At 37.6% G+C, this 24,627-nt stretch overlaps 1 protein-coding gene across 4 annotated transcripts in view; it reads right to left on the bottom strand.

The window, feature by feature from the left end:
- Nucleotides 1–24,627, bottom strand: part of NLGN4X (neuroligin 4 X-linked) — a 197,866-nt gene that overhangs the window by 67,232 nt on the left and 106,007 nt on the right. For 2 of the 4 annotated variants that reach the window (XM_058186143.1, XM_058186144.1), the window contains exons 3-4: nucleotides 24,228–24,287; nucleotides 21,134–21,286 (exon numbers count right to left, since the gene is read on the bottom strand). The exons of 1 other annotated variant lie outside the window; for it this stretch is intronic. In XM_058186143.1, coding sequence (XP_058042126.1) covers nucleotides 21,134–21,286; nucleotides 24,228–24,287 — 213 coding nt within the window. The remainder of the gene's footprint in view (nucleotides 1–21,133; nucleotides 21,287–24,227; nucleotides 24,288–24,627) is intronic. One more of the 4 variants, XM_058186145.1, reaches the window with a different exon arrangement.

The raw sequence follows: 24,627 nt of genomic DNA, 5'->3' as shown, positions 1-24,627 counted from the left end.
ATAAATATGAGTCAGTTGCCAAGCATCTGAATTTTGGTCACATGTCCATGAGGATGCTGCAACGGTCATCAGTGTGAAAAATGGTTGTAAGTCACTTTTTTCAGTGCCATTGTAACTTTGAACGGTCACTAAATGAACTTGCAAGACTGACTCGAATGTTCACCTGTATTCCTCTTTGCTCACAGCTTGACAAAGAAGAGCGTGGTGGGAGATTGGTATGCAAGAATGGGGGGAATGGTATTCAAACATCATCAGTTTTGGTGAGACATTGCTGCCCCCTCAAGGACATACCAAACAGATGTCCCAGCATGGCTGGCCGATTCCCATAACAAAGTGAACAGAAGTGATAGGTGAATGTAATGGACTATGATGGCCTGCGGAGAAAAGGGGGAGTGAATTATGCATTCTTTTGCATGGGAAGCCTAGAGCTGGTTTTGCTTCATCTGTGCCAACATGGATTTATTCAGTAAAGTTTGTACTCTTGATAAAATGATTTCAAACTTAAAACAATGTTTCAAATTATTGTAATTGATTAGTAAGAAAGTGGTTTTATTCCACTTTGAATTTTCATTCTTGTCAACAAACAAAAAACAAAAAAACAAAAAACAGAATTTTTGAGATTGGAGATTGTATGACTTTTTTGGAGTTAGGCAAAAGAAACAAGCATTATACTTAAATGCTTTTAAAAATATTTTGATAAATATGCGCAAGATGGCGCGGCGCTGAAGATTTACCTTCGGCGATCGGGCGGCTCTCCGAGGATGGCGACGCCTGGACCGCCTGCTTAGCTGCCTGCCTTTCCCAGCCCGGTGCATCATCTCTCTGGCAGCCGCGGGAGAGGTCTTCGGATCTTTTTATACCCGCGGTTGCCGAGAACGAGGCTGGGAGGGCGAAGCGGTGGACTGCGGCGGCCATGTTTTCCAGGCTTAAGGAGGTGGGGCGATGAGTCAGCTTGTCTCGGCCGGCTTTTCGGCCTGGAGTTTCGGCCTGGAGTTTCAGCCTGGAGTTTCAGTTCAGCCGGATTTTTAGCCGGGCCGTTGGCTTCCTCTCAAGCGGTGAGGTTTGGTCCCCTGCCACGATCTGGTCCCCTGCCATGATCTGCCACGATCTGGGACGACCTGGATTTTCCATCCTCCACTATGTTGGAGTTTTTCCGGCTTTTCCGGCCTTTCCCCTGTTGCCAGTTTGCGAACTTGGCCCCTTCATATCCTCCGGCCTCTCGGGGAGGCTCAGCCATTTGGACAGGCTTGGCCTCCTGGAAGGAGAAGTTTCGGAGAGATCTGGTTTCCGGGATGGTTGGATCTACTAGGGGGGTGTCAGAGATGGAGATGGAGGTAACCCCCTGGACGGTAGTTTTCTGGCCATTTTTGGAAGCAGGTGTTGGAGGACTTTGGGGGAGGCGACGGAGGCGACGGAGGTTATCTTTGATTTGTCCCTGCGAAACCATCCCGTGACTGCTGTAGTTCCAGCTATGCCTCCCCCCTTGCCATTTGAGATCTTTATGGCTGGGACTGGCCCTATTTGGACTATTGGGGAGAGGCGTGAGACTTGCTTGGGGACAGAGGAGGACATGTGCCACGACCGATGCACCCCCACCCCCGTTCCAGGATGTTTGGATGAGGCTTGGGCAGACTGCCATCTAGACTGTCCTCTTTGTTTTGTTTTCCATCTGAAGCCCATCCTCATTTTGGATTACCATCATATCATGACATTCTTGCCACTCGGAGATGGACCCTTTTTATTGCCGATTTTTATTTTTATCTGTTTATCTTCAGTTGTTATGCGCTATTCATCTTGTGAACTCTTGCGCCTGCGAGGTGCCCCCGCCTCGCAGGAATGGCCCTCCTCGTTACCAAGGGCCGGCCTCCATGACGGGTCTTGGGACCCACAGAGGTGGCATGCGAAAAAGAAGAGCCTGTGGGGTTTTTTAGAGAGGGAATTTTTAAGGGGTGGGAGGGTAAGGCGGGTAATGGGGTAACCCGTCGGGTAGGGGCCAGTTCCTGCACATGCTCATGGCGGTTTTCTCTACCAGGTTCGGAGGCTATGGGGAGGAGTGTGTTCCTATTTGTGAGGTGGTTCTATCGACACGGTAAGTGGGAGAGGCAGGTATGGCGGGCGAGGGTCATATCAAGTTCCGGGGCGCGTGCTCGATGTCTGAAAGCGATCACGCTCCGACCCCTTGGACTTCTCCGTTCCCGGATGGTCAGGATCCTCAGAGCTTGGGCCTTGGTTGATGTTGTGCAATGCCCGGTCCGTGGTGAATAAAGCCCCCCTTGTCTGTGACCTTATACAGGGGGGTTCCGCGGACCTTATGGGCATTACGGAGACCTGGTTGGGCACTGAAGGGGGCGTGCCCCTTGTTGAGATGTGCCCACCGGGTTTCCGTGCGTTCCATCAGCCGAGGCCCAGGGTAGGGGTGGGGGTGGCGGTTGTGATTAGAGAGTCTAGAGCCGAGGGAGACCACTGTACCTCAGATTGCGGGTGCGAATCCCTCTTTGTGAGATGGGGTCGTAGGTGTCAGATGGGTTTGCTGATCACGTACCTGGCTCCTTGCTGCGTGACAGCCGCCCTGCCCGAGCTTCTGGAGATGCTGGCTGGGGTGGCAGTTGAGACCCCCAGACTTTTAGTCATGGGGGACTTTAACTTGCCATCTTCCGGCTCGTCATCGACGGCAGCTCGGGAGTTCACGGCTTCCATGACGGCCTTGGACCTGACTCAAGTAGTTGATGGCCCTACTCACATTGGGGTGGCACTCTGGATTTGATTTTCTCTCTGGTCAGTGGTTGAGAGATCTGGACTTAAAGGAAATAGTCATTGAACCTTTGTCATGGTCAGATCACTCTCTTCTTCGCCTGGACTTTCTGACCGCCATTCACCACCGCGGGAGGCGGAGCCGATCGTTGGTTCCGCCCAGGCGCCTGATGGACCCGGATGGGTTCGGACGGAGCTTGGGCCATTTCCTGAGGTCTGGCTCACGGCTCGGCTGAGGAACTTGTTGCGGCCTGGGAGCGGGCGCGGCGGGGCCTTAGACCGTGTCGTGCCTTTGCGACCTCTGACCCGGCGCAGGTCCCAACCGGCTCCTTGGTTCTCCGAGGAGCTGAGAGGATGAAGCGCGGAGAAGGCGCCTAGAGAGTTCCTGGAGGTCTGGCCGTTCGAAGCTGATCGGACACTAGTGAAGTCCTATACTAGGACTTACCTAGTGGCATTGAGGAAGCGGCGTAGCTCGCCTCCTCCCTCATTGCATCGGCAGATAACCGCCCAGCCGCCCTGTTTGGGTGACTCGCTCCCTCCTACACCAGGGGAGGCGGGATGACCCGTTGCAGGGGCGTGCTGAGAGTTTAACGGTTATCTATCGATAAAATCGTTCAACCGGGATGGTCTGGACCAAGATTGCGGTGATGCGGGTGAGATGCTCGAGGCGGTCTTGGTGACATTGTTTGGGATGAGTTTGACCCTGTGGCTCCGAGGACATGGACAGGTTGTTGGGTAGGTTGAATGCCACCACGTGTTTACTGGACCCGTGCCCCTCTTGGCTGGTGCTGGCCACTCGAGAGGTGACACGAGGCTGGCTCCAGGCGATTACGACCGCTTCTTTGGTGGAGGTGTCTTCCGCCTGCCTTGAAAGAGGCGGTGGTGAGGCCCTCCTTAGAAGCCGTCCCTGGACCCGGCTGTTTTAGGTAATTATCGTCCGGTCTCAACCTTCGCGGCGAAGGTTGTAGAAATATGGTGGCATATCAATTTCCCTTGCACCTGGATGAAACTGTCTATCTAGACCCGTTCCAGTCCGGTTTCGGCCCGGTTACAGCACGGAGCGGCTTTGGTCGCGTTGGTGGATGATCTCTGGAGGGCCAGGGATAGGGGTTGCTCCTCTGCCCTGGTCCTATTAGACCTCTCAGCGGCTTTCGATACCATCGACCATGGTATCCTGCTGCGCGGTTGGAGGGATTGGGAGTGGGAGGCACCGTTTATCGGTGGTTCTCCTCCTATCTCTCCGACCGGTCGCAGTCGATGTTGACGGGGGCAGAGGTCGGCCCGGGCGCCTCACTTGTGGGGTGCCGCGGGGTCGATCCTCTCGCCTTCTGTTCAACATCTACATGAAGCCGCTGGGTGAGATCATCAGTGGTTTCGTGTGAAGTACCAGCTGTATGCGGATGACACCCAGCTGTACTTTTCTACACCGGACCACCCCAACGAAGCTTTCAAGTGCTGTCCCGGTGCCTGGAGGCCGTCACGGGTCTGGATGGGGAGAAATAGGCTCAAGCTCAATCCCTCCAAGACAGAGTGGCTGTGGATGCGGCATCCCGGTACAGTCAGCTAAATCCGCGGCTGACCATCGGTGGCGAGTCATTGGCCCCGATGGAAAGGGTCCGCAACAGGCGTCCTCCTGGATGAGCGGCTGTCTCTAGAAGATCATTTGTGGCCGTCTCCAGGAGAGCGTTCTACCAGGTTCGCCTGGTACGCCAGTTGCGCCTTTCTGGACGGGATGCCTATGCACGGTCACTCACGCACTCGTGACGTCTCGCCTGGATTACTGCAATGCTCTCTACATGGGGCTCCCTTGAAGGGCATCCGGAGGCTGCAGTTAGTCAGAATGCGGCTGCGCGGGTGATAGATGGAGCCCCGTGGCTCCCGTATAACACCATCCTGCGCAGGCTGCACTGGCTACCTGTGGCTTTCGGGTGCGCTTCAAGGTGCTGGTGACCACCTTTAAAGCGCTCCATGGCATTGGGCGGGTTACTTACGGGACCGCCTACTGCTATCGAATATCTCTCACCGACCCGTGCGCTCTCACAGAGGGTCTCCTCAGGGTGCCGTCAGCGCGGCAATGTCGTCTGGCGGCGCCCAGGAAGGGCCTTCTCTGTGGGGCCCCACCCTCTGGAATGAACTACCCCGGTCTTCGTCAGCTTTGGACCTCGGACCTTCCTTGTGAGCTTAAAACATATTTATTTAATTGTGCAGGGCTGAGCTAAATTTTAAATTACTGGTTTTTAAATTGGCTTTTATTCTATATTTTTAATTTTAAATTAACAGGCTTTTAGAATAAGTTTTTTAACTGTTTTTATATTTTTTATATTGTATTTATGCGTTTTTAAATGCCTGTACACCGCCCTGAGTCCTTCGGGAGATAGGGCGGTATATAAATTTGATCAATAAATAAATAAATAAAAATAAATAAAATAATTGTTATATGAGTATCAATGCTATTTTTAAGAGCCTAACATATTTCTTTGTACAAAAGTAGTGATATCAATATACATATTTAAAAAGTATAATTAATTTTCTGGTATCATTCTAGTTGTATTTTGCACATATGTTATAAGAAATATTTTTCATCATTTCATGTTTCTTTCTCCTGGCTTTGGCTGAAAAAGGATAGTTAAAGGGCATAATGATTACATTTGAGCATGAAGGGAATTAGTGAGTGATTATTATTAAGGAAAAGCTAATTCCCTCCATCCCACACAGTTTTATGGTATCCTGCAGCTTCAGATTCTGATGTGTTCAGGCATTATGCAAACTGGGAAACTGCTATGGAGGGTCATCTAGTAAAAAAATAAATAAACGAGTATATCTTTATTTTAATAGATGCTGAATAGTTACAAATCCTAACCAAATTGTAAAGAATTTTCCAAAAAGCTGGAAGGTTGGGGTATAAAGCATATGAGAGTTAATTAATAAACTTCTTAGAATGTTCAACAAAAAATAGTTTTAGAAAAAGAATCATGAATACAATGATCTGTTACCTAACAGCCTTGATGGCACAGTTGTTGGAATGCAGTATTGCAAGCTGATACTGTTCACTGCAAGGAGTTCGATCCGACCGGTTCAAGGTTGACTCAGCTTTACAATCTTCTGAGATTGGTAAAATTAGGATCCAGATTGTTGGGGGCAATATGCTGACTCTGTAAACCACTTAGAGTGATTTATAAAGCACTATGAAATGGTATAAAAGGAGGTGCTATTGCCACCTCCTTACAATTGTATTACGGTAAATGCCAAACACATACACATATGAAAGATGTATAAAACAACATTTTTCAGAGAGTAAAGAGTTTCCTAAAATAGACAAAATATATCGTCAAAATAGATTAAATTTTCTTGGTAGCATTAACTCATACACATACAGACACACACATATGCAATGAGCAAACTACTACTTTAGATAAGGACTGAACTTAGTTTGCTGAAAAAGCATTCAGAAAGGATCAGAATACATTGGAAATGGAATGGAGGAAAAGGCATGGTGGCTTCTGTTATTTAGAATAGAAGTATTCTAAGCTTTACCATTCCAGTAGAAGAAAGTATATGTAGCTCAGGGTTGAACTGTGAAATTCTTGACTGACTCTGAGCTTGATCATTTGCTTGCAGATGTTTCATTATAAATGTATCATGATGATGTTACCCAGTTGGGTAATGAAACATCTCTTTATAACCAACTTTAGAGAATACCAACAACTCCAAACCCTCATTTGATTGAATGTTATGATTTAAAGGAACTGCCTTTTCTTCTGAATCTAGGGAAGTATCATTAGATGAAATACATCCTTTTTCATATCAATTATTTATAGGCATTCTTTCAGGATAACAATCTTTTCAACTCGATTTACAAATATGAATAACAAAGTATGGAAGCAGTAAGTTGGAAGAATGTTTGGGGTTTTTGTTTTTATAAATATTTATACAGCTGCCCATGTCACAGAGTGTGATTCTGGACAGCATATAATGAAGACATGTTCTATTTTCCACCAAAATGGCAGATGTGAGTAGGTGTGTGAAGGATTAAAAAATTCAGCTGTGCAGGCTTCTAGAATAGTTGCATGCCTTACTTCTTTTCTCTTTGGAAAGGTTCTGTATGAGGTAATTAATGAATAGGCAACATAGTTGTCTACGCATCCCTAATGTTTTTTTGTCTAATGTTTATTTATTTATTGCTTGTTTGTTAATAATTCAAGGTAGTGAACATATCCAACATTTTCCTTTTCCTGTTTTCCCCAGAACAACAACTCTGTGAAGTGAGTTGGACTGATAAAGAGTGACTAACATAAAAGTCACCCATCTGGCTTTCATGGCTGGACTTGAGTCTCATAGCCTCCTGGTTTCTAGCCTTAACTACTATCAGTAGACTTAAAGTGGCTTTCCGTTTAACTTCCTGCCTTACTAGATATTGGATGATAAAATAATGTAGTAATTATAGTTTTGTGATCTAAGCTATATCACCTTTCATCATTATAATTATGAACATTTATTGGCCAAACATCTCCACGGCTGAGCCAAAAGAAAAATAATCATAATTCAGTTGAAAAATAATTCCTTTTCTCTGAAAATATCTGGATGGGAAATGTAATTTTTCTTAGTTTTGCTTTTTATTTATTTTCAGTAGCTATAACAAATTGTTCTGAAATGTTTCAATTATTTAATTTGGCTTATTAAAAATATTGATTTAGTTAATCCTCATTGTTGCAACTTTCAGGGGAAGAAAAAAGTTACATAATTGCCTCTTGGGACCATATTAAATGAAAATCAAAGGATGTAGGAATTATTGACAGTTGGTTTTGAGAATCCTAAGGACTTGATTAATAATGTATTGACTTGGTCATGAAAGAAAATTAGTGATGCCACTGTACTGAAATTATTATGGGTTATGAGTTACATAATTATGGGGTATAATTTATGGTGCTGTGATCTTTAAATAGACAAATGTACAAAATCTCAAAAATCAACTAAGCAAATAAATTTATTAGTTCTATGCTGAAAACTTTTTTAACCACCTTATTCAATTTGAAAATGAAATCACAAATGCTATATGCCCTATTCATTCAAAAAAAGTACTTGGATATATTAGTGGAAAGCAGAAATTAATCTGCCACCTGACACTGTCTTCATCAAACTACAACTCTAATAAAAATATCTGTTCACTTCACGGACTCCAAAACACTTATGCTGATATTTATATTATTCAACAATAGAGTTGAAGAATCTTCATTGATGCCTGGTATAAAGAGTCAGTCTCCTTAATATGGCACATTTCTTGAACTTCTATTCAGGAGTTACTTCCAATAATAAGATTTTTCTGTAACTAATAAAACAAAAATGTGTACATCTATAGACTGCCAGATTTAATATGGTTAAATGTTAATTATTTTTAAGTTAATTAATTGTATATTAAATCATTCTGAAAATTATTGTAATAAAATAGAAATAAAAGACAAGACTAATCCTGAAATTGTACATTTCAAAATTGCATTTAGAAAAACCACATATTTCTAGTACAATCGGTAACACATACAGGCTACATATATCTAATATGTGGGCCTCACCATATTAATTTTTTAATGCACTATTCAGGTCCAATAATAAGAATTAAAATCAACAAGGAAATAAAAAATATTTTTCCAAAGAATAAAGACAAACAATAAAGTGAACCAAGATGTCACTAAAGGGTTGACAACTATGACTAGCTTGTCATCATGCTCAAGCATGACTTTCAATGGATTAGCTTCATCGGGTGCACTGGCTTTATCAAATCTTTCATCCTACAAATTTTAAACTGGAAATCCTGTATGCATTTTCATCCAGACATGTTGGCAGTTGTAATGCAGACTGCCACCAAGTAAAATTTGGTTTCCAATGCATCAAGCGCTTGTATGAATCTTTTGGGAATTGTCATGATGTGATTTCTTGATCCCATGCTTGCAGAAAATGATGCTTAATAAGAACTGGCTGAATCTGAATTCCAATATGCCTGCAAGTTAGTCTTTTCATTTCTGGGTAAAAGCACTTTACTTATCAGTGTGGGAACTGCACTCTTGTTGAACAAACCATTACAAACTAATGATTTTAGGAGTGCATCCATACAATTGATGGAGACTCTGATAACTTTCATAAGAAGGTTAAAGTTAATTTTGGTTTGTATGTCAACTATGCTCTTTCTGAGACAATGATACACTAGATATCATTATGTTAATTAGTTAAATTATAAATAACCTCAAAATGATATCCTTAAAATTTGACTAACATAGACTTTAAAGCTCTCAACAGGCTTTTCTTTAGATTGGAACTAATGACTGTTGATAGGCCACTTGGTCATATAGCTGGATTCAAGGAACTGCATAAGCTGACTATTTTGTACCAAACTATGTTTATCATGTTGGCACATATATCCATAAACAGTCAAGAAAAGACTAATGTGAAATATCACTGTCCCGTTTATACTATATGTCTATTAGATTGTTATAGCTATCCAAACATATTTGACTGGTACCATCACATTCTGAAGAATTTCATTTAATGAATTGGTAATGACTGATTTTAATGACAGTAATAATTTTACTGTATAGAATACTTTCCCCCTTATGTTATGTTTTCAGTGTGTACTGGAAACATATCTCATTTTATATTTAATGTCCTGATTAAATGAGTATTAATTTATGAATTTTTAATGCTTCCTCCTATACTCTGAATATTTTTCTTTATTATATACACTGAAGCAATATGAAATGCTTAATAATATGCAGGATATGTTATGTATTTTAATACACAATATGCAGTAAAAATATACCATCATGCATATTATATGAATGCTTTCTACTTGAAGCTGATCTTATATTTAAAGAAAATTTGTTCCATAAAACTTCAATTTACTTCTAGAAAGCTGATTAGATCTTATATTTGGTGATTTACAGCATGAGCACAAATACTGCATTTTTTTGCTGATCTTACTATTTTAAATTATGTTGTTTTATCAATTGCACATAGCACTAATCAGTAAAATCAATCAGCATTCTTGTCAATATGTCGGCTGGCGACACCCAGGGGGAGGGCCTTCTCTGTGGGGGCACCAACCCTTTGGAACGAGCTACCACCAGGCATCCGCCAACTCCCTGATCTCCAGACCTTTCGACGCGAGCTGAAAACATTTCTGTTTCATCGCCCAGGACTGGCCTAATGGTTTTTTAAATGGGGTTTTTATTGGTTTTATAGTGTCCAGCCAACTTTGAATTTTCTCTGTTTAAACTGGTTTTAATTTTTGTATCAGTTGTTTTATTCTGGCTGTAAACCGCCCTGAGTCCTTTGGGAGAAGGGCAGTATAGAAATTTAAACAATAAATAAATAAATTAAATAAATAGACTTTTTATAGCCTATTTATATTGGAGTCAAAATATAATTTCTCATTTTACAAAATTAGCAGTACAATTAAGAACACTGAGAATAGGAGGTTAAACTATGTTAAATTGATCAGTGAAGATCTGGAAAACGCCTAGTTAATCAATCTATAAATTCTTTTTTTTTTTACCATAAGCTATTTTTAAAATCTTTGTAGACATGTCATTTACATATCCATCACAATTTCTCAAAATAGCACATTGATCTGGTTCTGTCAAACCTAAAAAATAGAATAGGGTTTCCTTTTGGTTTAATGCATAAATACCAAAAAGACTCCAGCAAACTCAAAGTGGCTGTTTTGCTAAAAATAGCATATCTAGGGGAAAAGGCAACTTTTCACAGTACAATGTTCTGATTCATGTATCAATCAATTATTAGCTTCATAGGATTTCATAATTATCAAGCTACTGGCAAAAAGAACAAAAGTAAACAATACAATTGTAGTTCAGGCCTTCATAACTAATTTTAGTGATGTCCTTGGGAGTCTGATATGGTCCAAACTATTTTTAAAAATTGGTTTGGGAGTGGGGTTAGGAATTGATATTTTAGATAATTATGTTCAGTTCTTAAGCTTTCAATTTAGTTAAAGCCCTACACATTAATAACTTTCAAATTGCAAACTTTTGCTGATGTAAACAAACCTGTCCACATGAACAAGTCGAGATAAGGCGGACAGGTTTGTTTATATTGGCAAAATGCATATGTGGAATTCTGCTATCCTCTCCCAAACCCTGGTTTCCTCTAGGCTGGAGCTGTGGACAGGTAAAACACACTTCTCCCCCCCCACCCACACACAAAGTGAAACCATTTCAGCAAAACCTCACAGATCCAGTGAATCCTGGGCAACAGTGAAAGAAGGCAGGAAAAGAAATTGGGAGATGACAGGAAAGGAAGTTTCCTACATACTGCATACGTGTGTGTATGCAGCGCTCCAGAAACCAACTTCCTCCCACCCTCTCCTGCACTCCCCCCTTATGCCCTCTCCTGCCACTACCCAAAGCCCACTGGAGTGCTACCCGGGGAAAGCACGCTCTACACTGGGCATAGATTTATGCTTGTTAGACAAAACAGACTTACAAACAACTGCTTGGAATGTAATCTATTTGTTAAATAGGGTGTATGCTCTTCCTCAATCAATAAAATTACCAAAGTACATACTTGTAGTACATAATTTTAATTAAAGATAAAACGAAGTGAAAATAGAGTGTGGGGGGACAACAAATTAATGATGCAACATGCTTTTACGAACCTTTGTTACTGAACAGAAGAATTTGGCTTCAATAAAAACTATGTTTCCATTAACATCAGGAAAATTAGATGCCACTCAAAGAAGTGATTAAGAATAGGAGTAATACATCTTAGGTGTTCCATATGAGAGACATTGCAGAATAATTTTACATGATTTAGTGATATAACAGTTTAGCCCTGCAGGAGTAGAGTTGATTATTGGGTGTGTATGGCATACTCTGTAAATGTCCAAAGCAGAAAAGATAGATCTGAAAAAACACAGCATGACTTGGCTTTTAATTAAATTGTTCAGAAACCCACCATATCCTTCACATTATTAAAGGTCCTAATGGAAAACAATCCATACAAGTTGATGTATAAAATTATTGGAGATCAATATTCCTGATGTAAAGGTTAAAAGTAGGCCCTGCTCAGCAATGCTCTTTTTTTTATCATTTGTGTCAATTCATGGCATTTGACTTACATAAATCAATGCAATTTTATTATTAAATAAAGAACTAAAATAATGTGCATTACATACATTCAGCTTTAACAGATATATGAGTTTAACCAAGTACTTCCAGTTGATATATGCACTTTAGTTATGCTCTTTATTTTTTTCTTTCCCATTTCATAATTGAGCAATTTAATTTAATATCATGCTCATGCTCATGCTGATCATCATCATCTTCAAATGATAGATCAACCAATTTACAGTTCAATATAGCAACCCTGGCTGGCATCAAATAGTTGGAGGAGAAGGTTGTATCTCTCAGTAGCTATTTACTTATGGTTATTCATAATTTGTGTCTATAAAATGCAAGTGATGCAAGTGATGGGAAGTGCTGCTGAAGAGCTGGAAATTGAGAAAAGAATATAGCTGTAATGAACGGTGGGAGCTATAAGCTACCTAATAACATACTAAAAATGAGAAGAGGAAACAAGAAACCAGGGCATCTGTGGGAGTAATAGACTTCATAAATTTAAAAGCTGAGTTTTTTCAAGTTGTATTTTTTAACTAATGTGTTAAATTAGGATGCTTGAATCAGTTTCAAGGCCTAGGTCTTGACTTCCTAGGTCAACCAGTTGACCAACCTACTAAAAATGGTCGCAGGAATTAAAGTTCTTGGCTTCATTTCACCCAAAAGAAGCTCAAGTTAGGCAAATAGATCAGGGCAAGACTAAAGGAGATGGTTCTAAAGGAATCTGGCAGAACAAATTGAATTCCTAAGACTGCCAGTACAAAACTCATTATTTTACAGCACTTCCTTGATGCATATTACTATGAGTACAATTTCTGCACACAGTATCTTGATTTGGGATATTAAGGAAAACATCTATTCACATTATGTCAACTTAAAACATTTTGAGCCTGTCTAAGCTGTACAATACTGAGATACAGCAAAGGCATTCAAACATTTTTATGAAACATTTAGTGGAATATCTTTGCACTGGGATAAAATGACAGCATGGATTTGCCTAAATCTATAAAAATCTTAAATAATAATTAATCCTGGAAACTATTTTCCAACATTTTATAATCATTAATATGAATTAGTTTGAAATTTGCACTCCACATAAACTTATTTGAGTAAGCCTTGACATTCACTCTGATAAGGATTTATATTGTAGTGCAAATCTGCATTGAATTTCAACTTACTGCTTTATTGTTATTTTTAATGTGCACCACCTGCATTGATGTTTTTAATATGGTCTTTTCTTTCTGGAATAACATGGAAATAAAAGACCTCTTAATTCCCTTTATCTTCTTCAGTAGCTCAGCTATCTAAGCTTCTCAAACAGTCTGGGGATTGGTTGTACAATGTAAGTCATCTCAGTGCAATAGTTCAGTATATGACTGAGCTATACGGCTAAGCAGCTCCCTCTACAAGTCTCATAATACAGTTATGGTTTAAAGCATTTAGTATTTATGATCCCTCAAAAGCCTGGCCTGTGAAAATAGTACTGCAAAATGTAGAGAAGATAAAGATATTTTTTTCCATGCAGCACAGTTTCTTAGACATTTTGAAAACACAATTAAAGAATGTCTAGACAAAGAGAATGAAGATGGATGTGAAGCTTTAAAAGCATTACAAGTGGAAAGGCTGAGGAAATGAAGATTACAGGCTAATGTGTTTTCAAATGTATTTTTTTTCCCAGCAGCTGTTTTTTTAGAATTTTTTAGAGTTTTCAACATCTAGTGAACATGGATGCATTTTTGTAAAATACATGGATGCACACATTAAAGACAGCTTAGATGTTATGACTGGATTTGCAGGAATAATATATTCAGTGTATAATAAACAGTGCATTCAGGAAGTATTCAGACCCACTTTACTTTTGTCTCTCTGACTGAGCTCCAGAGATCCTGTCTGGAGATGGAACAGAATTCCAGAAGGACAACCATCGCTGTAATCCTCCACCACTGCTTTATGGCAGTGTGGCTAGACAAAAACCTCTCCTCAGTGCAAAACATATGAAAGCCTGCTTGGAGTTTACAAAAGAAGCACCTGAAGGACTCTCAGACTATGAGAAACAAGATTCTTTGGTCTGATGAAACCAACTGGCCTCAATTCTAAATATTATATCTGGAGGAAACCTGGCACTGCTTATCACCTGCCCAATATCAACCCAAAAGTGAAGCATGGTGGTGGCAGCACCATGTTGTGGGAGTGTTTTTCAGTAGCAGGGACTGGGAGACTGGTCAGGGTTGAATGAAAGCTGAATGGAGCAAAGTACAGGGATATCCTCAATGGAAACCAGTTCCACAGTGCTCAGGGCTTCAGACTGGGCCGAAGGTTCACTTTCCAACATGACAACGATCCTAAGCACAAGTCAAGAGAATATAGGAGTGGCTTAGGGACAACTCTGTGAAATGTGCTAGGTTGGCCCAGCCAGAGCCCTGATTTGAACCCTATTGAACATCTCTGGAGGAACTTGAAAATGGCTGTCCACCAATGGTCGCCATCCAATCTGACTGAGCTTAAGAGGATTTGCAAGGAAGAATGGCAGAAAATTCCCCAATTAAGGTGTGCAAAGTTTGTTGCATCATACCCAAAAGGACTTGAGGCTGTAATTGCTGGCAAAGGTGCTTCATCAAAGTACTGAGTGAAAGGTCTGAATACTAAATGCCAATGTGATATTTCAGTTTTTTCTTTTTAATAAATTTGCAGACATTTCTAAAATTCTCTTTTCACTTTGTCATTATGGGGTAATGGGTATAGATTAGTGAGGAAAAAAATAAATTTCAACAACTGTAGAATCAGGCTGCAGCATAACAAAACTGACAAAAATGAAGGAGGTTGAATACTTTCTGAATGTGCTGTATATCTTTTATTACTAGCACTGAGCAGCTTAAACATTTGCAATTTTTTAAATAATATTCAATGCTTAAATACAGGTTTAATGGACAATTTTATGGAAATGATAAAATATTTATTTATTTATTTATTTTATTTTTTTTGCATTTATATCCCGCCCTTCTCCGAAGACTCAGGGCGGCTTACATTGTGTCAAGCAATAGTCTTCATCCATTTGTATATTTATATACAAAGTCAACTTATTGCCCCCAACAATCTGGGTCCTCATTTTACCTACCTTATAAAGGATGGAAGGCTGAGTCAACCTTGGGCCTGGTGGGACTTGAACCTGCAATATTGCAAGCAGTTGCTGTTAATAATAGGCTGCATTAGCCTGTTGCGCCACCAGAGGCCATGGTTATATGGTTAAATTTTACAATTACAATGTAATCCTAATAATTTGATTCAAAAAAATCAACTTCCACTCAGTAAGTAGATAGGGGAGATTATGAGTTGAAATCAAAATGGATTAAAAGGACTCATCAATGAAATTTTTACTATGATGATTTTAACTGTTGTCTTTGGTGGATGAATTTAATTTGTTAATGGATACATTGATTTCTATAGGTAAATCCAAATTATCTTGAATATAAATTCTTATATTTAAAGAATATATGAGAAACTTCATTTGTCAAAGAACATCATATGTTGGCCACTTTAATGAACTGCAACTTTTACTAGAGATAAATCATATTATATTGGATGAATGACTATAGATAATGTTTTATAAATGTATGGAATAAAGGGCATTCTGTCCAGAATTTACATGTGGGTTTAATCAAGCCTTACACTACCTAAGCATACATTTAATATCAAGTAAGTGATAACAATTTAATATATTCCGTGTATGTTTTGACACAACAAAATATAGAAGCAATGGAAAGCATTTATCAATGTTTAATACTTTCATAATATCAGGAATGGAAGCAACTAGGTTTACATTAGGTCAAATTAATAAAACATTTATGTTTTAGCTTAAAGACAGTCCTACTCTCTGTTTAACATAAAATTGTGTGAAAGAAAAAAAAGCGCACAAAATGTTATAATTATTGCCAAAGTAGTGGGGAAAAAGCAACCCTCATCTCTGTATTCTCATTTTTTACTTAATAATCCACAACAACAAAAAACAAAATTTAGCTTAATATACAACAGTAAGGGAGGACCTAGCTAGAGTAAACATACAGGTGCTCAGCTTCAAAACACTAAACTCCATACCAAGCATTAACTTAGAAGAATGGGATAATTATTATTTTTTTACGTTTTTGCACTAGCAGAGGGAAATCAATTGATGGGTACTGCTTCTTTGTCATATATGATGAAGATTTGAATTTAACCTATCTATGTCTGTGAATCTTCTGCTGAATTAAGCTGAGGAGTTGAACTAAATCATAGTGTTGGGAGATTTGAGATTTACTTACTCTAACCACTCCCTCTTCTGCAGCCATTGGGCCTTTCTTGAATGTGTTGTCTTCCATATACAACAGTTTTTTGTACTTAAAAGACAGTCATAATGTTTTCATAGATCATTCAGTTTTTGAAGCCATAGATACTGACTACTGAATTCAGATCTGCCTTTCTTCCATTTCTGTGACATTTTTACTTTTCTGATGCATGTTATAGATAAAACTTGGAAACATATGTCAATGTAGCTTTGCATTTAAGAATTTATATGTGAGTTTTATAAATATCTGATGGCACAGGGTTTTTTTTAATAAGACACAATTGAATGATACATTTGGGATACAAATTATGTTCTAGGCTCTTAGCCATAATTACTATATTGACAAATCCATATATTTATAGCATTTACATCACAGTTTTTCTTTAGGAGGTGAAGGTAAGATATGAAATTCTTGCATAACTTGAGCTTTGAAACAGAATTTTAGATGTAACAGAGATGAAAAAAATAACATAATGAGTTTTATGATGAAGTGGGGATTTAGATCTAGATATTCCAAGTCCAGATACGATACTTAATGACTACATAATTTGTTCACAGAATTCACTGTTCCCCATTGCTTTCCTGGAATTTGTCTTCCGATTAAGAATAACCTGGATAGAATAGGATGGGTTGAAAATGAGGGCCTTTATTAACACAACAACACTGCCCACTTTAGTAACAAAATATGAACATTACTGTAATGTTGAATCTCTAAAATTCAGTATCAGGTTGTATTTATTAGCAAATATTTTCCTAGCATTCCAATTCTGAGAATTGCTTCAGTTGTTAGCATTAAAATTCAGACAATGAAACCAAAATATTAGTTGTTTTGTGTATAGGTTTTCCTTGCATTAGAATAGTTCAAGATTCTTAACAGTAAAGATAAAGCCGTGATATTACAGTAAAGATAAAGCTGTGATATTATTTTGTCATATCAGAAAATTATAGTTGTAGTAAACATGAATTAAATCTAAATTTTATCATATCCATCAAATAATATGTGACATTATGTGCATTGTTATGTATATAAAATTTGGGAAAATATTTCACACTGATGCACATACAGAAAATATGAAAAATTACAACAGGCCAACTATCTGCTCTAAGTAAAATCTTGAAAACAAGTACATTTGCAATATACTGAATATTTATTTTAGGTGGAATTTCATTAAAAATAAAATCATAATGGTATCTTATACACACAAAAAACTCTTAACAGAAGCTAGTATATATTTATATATGTATATATGATCTTAGTCATATGCTAAGGGAAATATGACTAATTTCAACTAATTCAAGTTGAACTAATTGAAAGAAACAGATCACTGTGATTTTTTTTAATCAGGAAAAGAAATAAAGAGACATAGACACAACCAGTGGTGGGTTGCTACCGGTTCAGTCCGGATCTTGCAACTGGTAGTAACAGCGGCAGGAGGCTTTGCCCACCCACCCAGATGTGATCACGGATGCTCTGCACATGCGCAGAAGCTTCTGGACATCCAAAGAACCACCACATGTGCTTCTGTTGTGAACCAGTAGCAAAAGTAAGTGGAACCCACCCCTGGATACAACATATGTAAGGAATGTAATGATGAAATAGTTAAAGCAAACCTCTTTAACACATTCTTCGGCTCAGTCTTTGTTAACAGTAATGGCTCATACCCAAAATTCCCTAGTCGTACCAACAATGATTACAACGATCTAACTCAAATAGATTTCACAGAAGATAATGTTGAAAAGGCCCTTCGCAGACTGAAACCATCTCTATATATTGGACCTGATGGTCTATGTGCATACTTTTTAAAAAAGCTTTCCACTAACTTAGCAGAACCCCTAAGCATAATCTTTGAAAAAGCTTTTACGACCAGCTCCCTTCCGAAACTTTGGTCACTAGCCACGGTCATCCCTGTCTTCAAAAAGAGAGACCCCAGCCTAGTTGAAAATTACAGACCAATTTCTTTATGCTGCGTCCACCTGCGAAGTAATGGAATCAATCATCAACCAATCCATCACCCTCCACCTTGAAACAAACAACCTACTCTCTAATAAACAATTTGGTTTCAGAAAAAAATTATCCTGTAATTTACAACTTCTTCACTGCAAAAACATATGGACTACAAATCTTGATCAGGGAAAAGCAATAGATGCAATTTACATAGACTTCTGTAAAGCTTTTGACTCAGTGGTACATGACAAATTTCTTCTAAAACTAAAATCCTACGGCATCTCCGGACCCCTCTTTAATTGGATAACAGCATTCCTGTCAAATAGACAACAAGTGGTCAAAATAGGCAGTGCCCTATCAAATTCCCGCTCCTGTCAATAGAAGTCCCTCAAGGCAGTGTTCTAGGACCAACACTCTTCATATTATACATTAACGACCTTTGTGACCATATTATAAGTAATTGTGTTCTCTTCGCTGATGATGTTAAACTATTTAACACTGCCAACAATGTGGCTACCCTTCAAAAAGACCTTGACTTTGTGTTGGAATGGTCAAAAATTTGGCAACTCCAAATCTCAACCAGCAAATGCTCTGTCTTACACATTGGAAAAAAGAATCGGAACACTAAATACAAGCTTGATGGACATTACCTTGTAGATGACCCTGACCTCGTCAAAGACCTTGGAGCTTTCATATCAAATGATCTAAGTGACAAAGCCCACTGCAACTACATCGCCAAAAAGGCTTTAAGAGTTGTAAACTTAATCTTGCGTAGCTTCTTCTCCAGAAAGATTACACTACTAACCAGAGCATACAAAACATTTGCTAGACCAATTCTTGAATACAACTCACCTGTCTAAACCCCACACCTCATTTCGGACATTAATACAATTGAGCGTGTCCAGAAATATTTTACAAGAAGAGTTCTCCACTCTGATCACAACAAAATACCTTATGCCACCAGACTTGAAATCCTGGGTTTAGAAAATTTAGAACTCCGCCACCTTCGGCATGACCTGAGTATAACTCATTAAATCATCTGCTACAATGTCCTTCCTGTCGAAGACTACTTCAGCTTCAATCACAACAATGCACGAGCATACAATAGATTTAAACTTAATGTGAACCGCTCCAATCTTGATTGTAGAAAATATGACTTCAGTAACAGAGGATTTAATGCCTGGAATGCGCAAGCTGACTCTGTGGTCTCTTCCCAAAATCCCCAAAGCTTTAACCAAAGACTATCTACTATCGACCTCACCCCATTCCTAAGAGGTCTGTAAGGGGCGTGCATAAGAGCACAAGAGTGCCTACCATTCCTGTCCTATTGTTCCCTTTGATTGTATCCAATTCGTATGGTTATTTCATGTATACTGTTGTGTTTGACAAATAATAAATAAAATAAAATAAATATGTGTGTATGAATTTATGCATGTAGATATTTATCTTACAAATTGATCAGTATATTAGCAAGAAGCAACTAGTTAGTGTCTAATGTTTTGCAAGTTTTAACAGGGCTGTTTAACACTCATGAAAAAGCTTAAAAGCAGACATAAATTCACACAAATGCCAGTGAGAAAATCACGCTGACCTTCAGAGATTAGCAAATACATTTGTTCAAAGCATTCAAAATCTAAAAATATAATTAAATTGTAGCAAGAGGTGCATTTTTCTAAGTAGTAGTATATCTTATATTTTATCTTCCTTCCCTTTGTTCAAAATTCAAATACAACTCAAATAACACATTTACAAATATAAGAAGAAATATTCCAGTAAAGTTTTATTTAGTGCAAGTCATTGGGATGAATTAATTATAATGAGTGATTATAAGGAAGCTTTCTACTGGGATGAAATATAGAAGTCACTGAGTTACAATAAAACTTAGTGCAGCCATCTTGAATTGATATTACAAATTGTGTTTTACTTACAACCACAATTGGAAACAGAACATCTATTGTTAAGTGGTGGGATTATTAAGTGAAACTACCTGATCTTATATCTTTTTCTGTTGTGGTAGTTAAGTAAATCATGGTCATTAAGTGAGACATTACACTATTGCCATTTTTAACTTTCCGGTTGGTTTCTTTATAGATATTGATAGTCAAAAGTTGGCTGGGAAGGTCTCAAAAAGCAATAATTTGATCCTGGGACATGACAACCATCATAAATACATGCTAATTGCCAAGTCTCAGAATTGCAATCACATTACTGCAGGGAGACTTTGACTGTCATAAATGTGAGGACTGGTTGTAAGTTACTTTTTTAGTGCGATTGCATCTTCAAATGATTGCTAAATGAATGGTCATAAGTCAAGATAACCTTTATTACACCACATAGCCTGTGAATTCTCCACCAAAACAGCCACAAAAGGACACTATTCTCAACAATATGAATTGGTTTTATTAATCAATTTTCTGAACTTTAGAAAAACAAAAAAGTCACAAAGAAGCTACATTAACCTTCCACAATTCCTTAAAATGTTTTGCTGTCAACATCTTGAGCCATTGCAGCTTGGAATTATGGAAGTAAAGTGGAAAATTACAGGGAAAGAAGTTGAGCAAAACTGGATTCCAACAACAAGATTATTTAATTGACTTTACAAAACATGGACCAAGTCTTTATTCCTTAGAATACAAGAGTAACAATGTGGTGCAGTCATAAAAAGGTGTAGTCATAACTTTGAATCTTAGACTCCAAAACGTTGCAACATGACAAAGCATTATCTTCACCATACCACATTAACTGTCATAAAAAGGGTCCTTATATTTAAATCAATGCAAAAAAATAAAAGTTAAAATACATCATATGGGTTCAATGGTTTAAGATTGTAAAATGAGTGAAGCTCATTTGCTGAATTAATAGCCAAACATATTTTTTTTAGTATCAGAAAAAAATCCCAGCTAAGTATAAATGAAATCAGGAACTAATGATTTTTAAAGAGAAGGAGGGAGAGAAGTTGCTGGGGAAAGAGGAATAAGAGGGGAAACAATCACTTACCTAGAACCCCTAGCCTGTAGTTGATGGTTACAACAATGACATTTCCGTAGCTTGCCAGTATGCTGCCATCAACTATATTCCCTGTACCTTCCATATATGATCCACCATGAATATAGACCATCACTGGTTTCTTGCTGTTCTGATCATGTATATCTGAAAAGAATACAAGTAAGGAAAACACAAGAAAGTAATACAAGTATTAAATTAAAAAATCATAGTCTTTTTTTTTTACTTTCAAAGAGCTAATTAATTATTTTGCATATTTTTTCATTTCAAATGTATTTCTTATATGATCACCTCTATTTCTCTTCGGTTATAATCAATAACATAAAGCAAATAAGATTTCTGGAAGAACTTTGGAAAAAAATACCTAGAGTATCATTTATACAGAATACAGATGATTGTAGGACTGAAAAGGTAACAGAATACGCCCAATACTCAAATATGCAAACCACATAAAAATAGATTTACAAATAGATTTTGCTGTTAGAAAATCCACAGTGCAATATTCATTTCCAATATTCAGTTAGCTTATTAAACATGTTTTTTTACAATTTATGAAATAAAGAATGTATGTAGTTTGAACACAATAAACTGACATTCTTTCTACCCCTCTCACCATAAACTACATTCAAAGTACAAAAAAATCTAGGTGAAATATAATTTTTTTGACAGATACATTATTTCTTCTTTCAAAGCACATTATATGTCCATGTAACATAAGCTACTTAGAGACACCGAGGAGTTCAACAGTACATTGTGTAATAAATATGTTTTGCCATTGCCTTCTTTTACAATGTTCTTTTCAACTTCTAACTCTACTGGTAGTCCTCCATCCAGCAACTAACCATATCCAACCCTGCTTAGCTTTTTTATCTCTACTACCATTGGCAATTATTATAAAGAATAGTTTAACATAGTCAGCAAAATGATTTGTGCAAATTAACAAATACCAACTTAAACAGCACTTATTTCCCGAGTTGCCTTTACAGAACAAATTCTCTTACATATTCTTGACCATTAATGTCTCCCAATGTACCAGGCACACGCATGCTAGTTCAAGCAAGCCCTGGTATCATTCAAAGGGTACTGCCATTGGTTTGAATGACTACATTATACTACATAGAGCAGCATAATAAATCAAGATGAAGACACATTTCACAATCTATTCCAAATAGCCATACAACTGATTGCTAAGCATTGCAAAGAGTTGTCTTTGCTGGTTTGATGAACATCTTTCTTTAAAGATTTATTTGCTTTTGCAATTGATGAACTTATTAACTAATAAGTTAATCACAATCAAAAGAAACAAAGATCACAATCAAAAGAAACAAAGATGTATTTGTCTGGACAATATATTACCAGATAGTAGTTCAGTTCTGATATGTTTACTTAGCTACAGATTGAAAAAAAAGAATGTTTTTTTCAGAAATATCACATATTGTAATATACTGTTATTATATTCATGTAAGAATTTTCAGTGGGAGGTGAAGTATTAAGTTGGGATCCTAGAATTAAGTTGTTTCTAGGATCCCACAATCCTATATTTGAATATGGAATAAACACCTAGTTTCATTATTTGAAAATAGTTGAAGACTGCAAGGAAAAATAAGATAACTGTTGCATTACCCGAGAAGCAGATAATTTAGCAGCTACATTTCTGAAAAATAGGAATCATTCTGTATCTTGAGAAGTAGGATATTAAAAGGTGATCCCACCATACTATACACATTTCTGAATGGAATTGAATAAAAGACAAATTGGTAAATAGGTGTAGAATGTATCAGATATGAAAATTGAGGAAAAATCATTCCTAAAACAAGACCATACCAAGAGAAGCTGTCAAAAGTACACATTCCTAAAACAAATGGCTATTTCAATTAATTTTACATTTATGGCACAAGTTTCAATCCTAATTTTACATGGACCCTCTGCAGGCTTCATATCTCAACATATCACCACATGGAAAGGTAACCGTAGATAGAAAATACCTGGTACTTTCACAGTGCCACCAAGTGCAAACTTCTATCATGAAATGTTATGTTGGCTGTGTTTATTTTAAGTCTGTAAAACCATCACAATATGTCAAAGACATATATTTAAAAAAGGTTCTGGCTGAATTACTTTTTTCACAGAAATTTGAAAAAGTATGCAGGTAAAAAAATAAGACTAACCTACTATAATGTATATAACTTTCTGACTTATTTTATTTAGAGAAATTTTGCATAGTACAATCTAGTGGTCTGCAAGAATTAACTAAATCCATAAGAAAGTTCCAAATCCTTTGCATTTGATAATTATCAAGTAATTTAAAGAATATCCCTAAAAATAAAAAATTTATACCTACCAGTTTGTCATAGCTGATACTGCCTGAGCAGCTGTACTCATAACATCCCACAGATTCTATTAAAATATTTACAGAAATAGGTTTCCTTGCAATTTTACAATAACATGCAAGTGATAGAATTCCAAATAGGACAGGTATCATTTGTTGACTATTGTATAAACTCACAAAATAGCTTTTCAAGAGAAATGCAGGAATAAATGGTGGAGGCAATTTTGCCCCAATTACATGCAAAAGAAGGAAGCTTCAAAAAATAAAACAAAGCAAGTTAGAAAGCATCGGTGAAATTCCTTGACTTGTTACATATTGAAGATAAGAAAAAAAGAAACCCAGGGGAAGTGAAATTGCATCCAGTATAAGGGAAAGAGAAGAAAAATAATGTGAAGGTGAATTTACAAACTACTAAAAGAGAAAAGAAAAAGAAAATATACAGAACATGCAAGGTTTCGGTTCCATTTCTTTTCTTCCCACTTAAAAGTTGGGAATTGGAATAAGCATTTGATTGTAAATAACATTTATGTTACTCACTTCACAGATATTATAGATAATTTGAACTCTTATCTCAAATAGGAATTGCAGTAATCTAAATGCTAATTTGTGTTTTAGAAAAAAAGGAAAGTGGATTTTAGATAAGACAAAAATAAAACACCACACCAAAACGTGTGTGATTAAATAAAGGAGGGGAAAATTTTATGTTCATGCATATCAGGACTGCGGTTTTTTTGGGGGGAAAAACAACAACAAAAATACCTTCATCTTCCCCACGATCAGTACTGGTTATATCATCTGCGCTTTTCTTTGTGTTGGCTCCTAGGTTCAGAGGGAGCAGGAGAATAAAGGGAAAAAAGATAATTTGAAAATGGCAAATTCCCCAAAATTTAAAGAAAACGATCCGGAAATTGCAAAAGAAAAAAATGTAATACATACAAAAAAGTCAACATTTGTACTGGAAAAATAAAGATTGCAAATTCTATAGAAACATAAATCTAAAAATATTCCAACAATTTTTTAAAAATGCTAGTGGAAAAAAACTGTTATCTTGTATTTGTTTGACTAAATTTGATTGGTAAAAGATGAAATTGATATGTATATATTTCTTTTTTACATTGAGAGTTCAATTTTCAGTACGTGATAGATCAAATGGACTTTT

This window comes from Ahaetulla prasina, chromosome 5, assembly GCF_028640845.1.
Source record: "Ahaetulla prasina isolate Xishuangbanna chromosome 5, ASM2864084v1, whole genome shotgun sequence".
Taxonomy (NCBI): Eukaryota; Metazoa; Chordata; class Lepidosauria; order Squamata; family Colubridae; genus Ahaetulla; species Ahaetulla prasina.
Note: the sequence above shows the minus strand (reverse complement) of the source record. Positions and strands in the feature narration are given on the sequence as shown.